Here is a 1748-nt window from a genome sequence, read left to right as displayed (position 1 = left end):
ACATTTTTAAAAAAAAAAAAAAAAAAATGATATGCTTTAACTTTTAGATATATATAGATTAAGGTTAAATGTAGTACACAAACCAACAAAGACTATGTAGCTTGAACCAAGTAAGAACATGACCTTGGAATGGAATCATGGTCACTAGAGATTCTTTTATTTAGTTAAGTTTTTTTAAGTCAATTCTTCTTTAAATTCAAGTCAGGAGAGCAATAATCCAGCTATTCATAACTCTAAAGGAATAACAATCTTCCATACCACAACAACCATTCTATACAAATATCAAATACTAATTTATAATAGCCACAAAAGGATGATATAAGTATGGAATAAAAGTCAAGCTTTAGCAAAACTACCTAACTATCTACTACTAAAGGAAAAGGAATATACAAGGTTTTACTTCATCCATACAGTTATTTACTTCAATCTTATATGCTCACCACGAACTGGTTAATAAGATTCCACATTTGTTCCGTCAAGTAAAACGAGGCTCTCCATGAAAGTGGCTACATATGAAGGATGTTGAATATCCAGATCTTTCTTCTCTTCCAGAGTTTCAGTGTCAATTAAAGCATATGTCAATCCCTGCCTCTCTAATGGATCATTTTTGTAGCCAACCATAAGTGAACCATAATCGGTCAAGCAAATCCAACAAGCAACCCTTTCAAATGGTACAACAAAAAGTTTATTCCAAGACTCAACCATACCATAGTCTCTCATCACCCATATGGAGTATTGGAAGCCAGATCGTCCAATGAAAGCCAGTTTCCCTCTAAATGATGCAAGACATATTTTTTGAAGAGGTGGTTCATATATAGAAACATCAGGCAATGCTAGCTTTCTGAATTTCTCACTATTGACATCAAATGCCATAATATCTTCATCTTTAATATATGGCATCCAGTGCAAAGCTCCACTAACCAAAGGATTGGAGAAAGCATACCTTTACAGAAGGTTACATTTGTTGTCACCGAAATTTCAACCCTTCTCCATGAATCTGAACTTAATGTGTATATCCCAATCTCATATGTAGACAAAAAGCTATGTGAAGTCATTACAACCTTATAGTCATTATTTTCTGAACAATAAGCAAATCCAAGTGTAACATTGTTTGGGTTTCCCAAGCAAGTACGAGGCAACTTCTTGAATTTTCTAATGCTGGGGTTCCACAAATATATAACATTATTGGAATCAGCGAGACACAATAAGCCATTGCATGAACCAACCATTTGAGTACAATTAGAAGAAAAATCAAAAGGAATTTCAATCTCGGAAATCTTATCAAATGTGTGGCCATAAGCAACTGTACATATTGATGTTTTAGGGGGGAGAGAAGGAGGAGAAGGAGAAGACATTGAAGTAGAAAAAGATATCACACGACGTGCTTTCCATGACGCCATGTGTATGATATAACCATTCCCATCTTCATAGGGATCTTTGTTGTTGTGATTAAGGTGGGTGGAGATGAAATCGGGAGTGGTGATTGAGGAGTCCCAAGATTTGCAACACACCTAAATCTTGCCACTGATTTCACAGGTAGTCTTCCCAGAATGTTCAGTACAAGTCAACGGGAGATGGTTATTCTTGCTCGGAGAATCAGTGGTTCTCTCATTTGGGACATGTTTTTTTCAACGAGAGAGAGAGAGAGAGAGAGAGAGAGAGAGCAAGGAATACTTAAACTAGATACCAGAGTAAGATGGAAACGGTTTTATATTAGAATTTAGGAGTACTCTTTAGTTTTTATTACT

The 1748-nt window shown here is 35.5% G+C and overlaps 1 protein-coding gene across 1 annotated transcript; it reads right to left on the bottom strand.

The window, feature by feature from the left end:
* Positions 1-450: 450 nt before the first annotated feature.
* Positions 451-1400, bottom strand: LOC136065850 (F-box/kelch-repeat protein At3g06240-like). The gene is made up of 2 exons (XM_065769613.1): positions 944-1400; positions 451-884 (listed from the first exon to the last, which is right to left on the bottom strand). Exons 1-2 carry the CDS (start codon positions 1398-1400, stop codon positions 451-453), a joined length of 891 nt encoding a protein of 296 aa, XP_065625685.1.
* Positions 1401-1748: the final 348 nt, after the last annotated feature.

Source organism: Quercus suber, unplaced genomic scaffold, assembly GCF_002906115.3.
Source record: "Quercus suber isolate HL8 unplaced genomic scaffold, Cork oak 2.0 scaffold_1228, whole genome shotgun sequence".
NCBI lineage: Eukaryota > Viridiplantae > Streptophyta > Magnoliopsida > Fagales > Fagaceae > Quercus > Quercus suber.
This window is presented reverse-complemented; position numbering and strand designations above follow the sequence as displayed.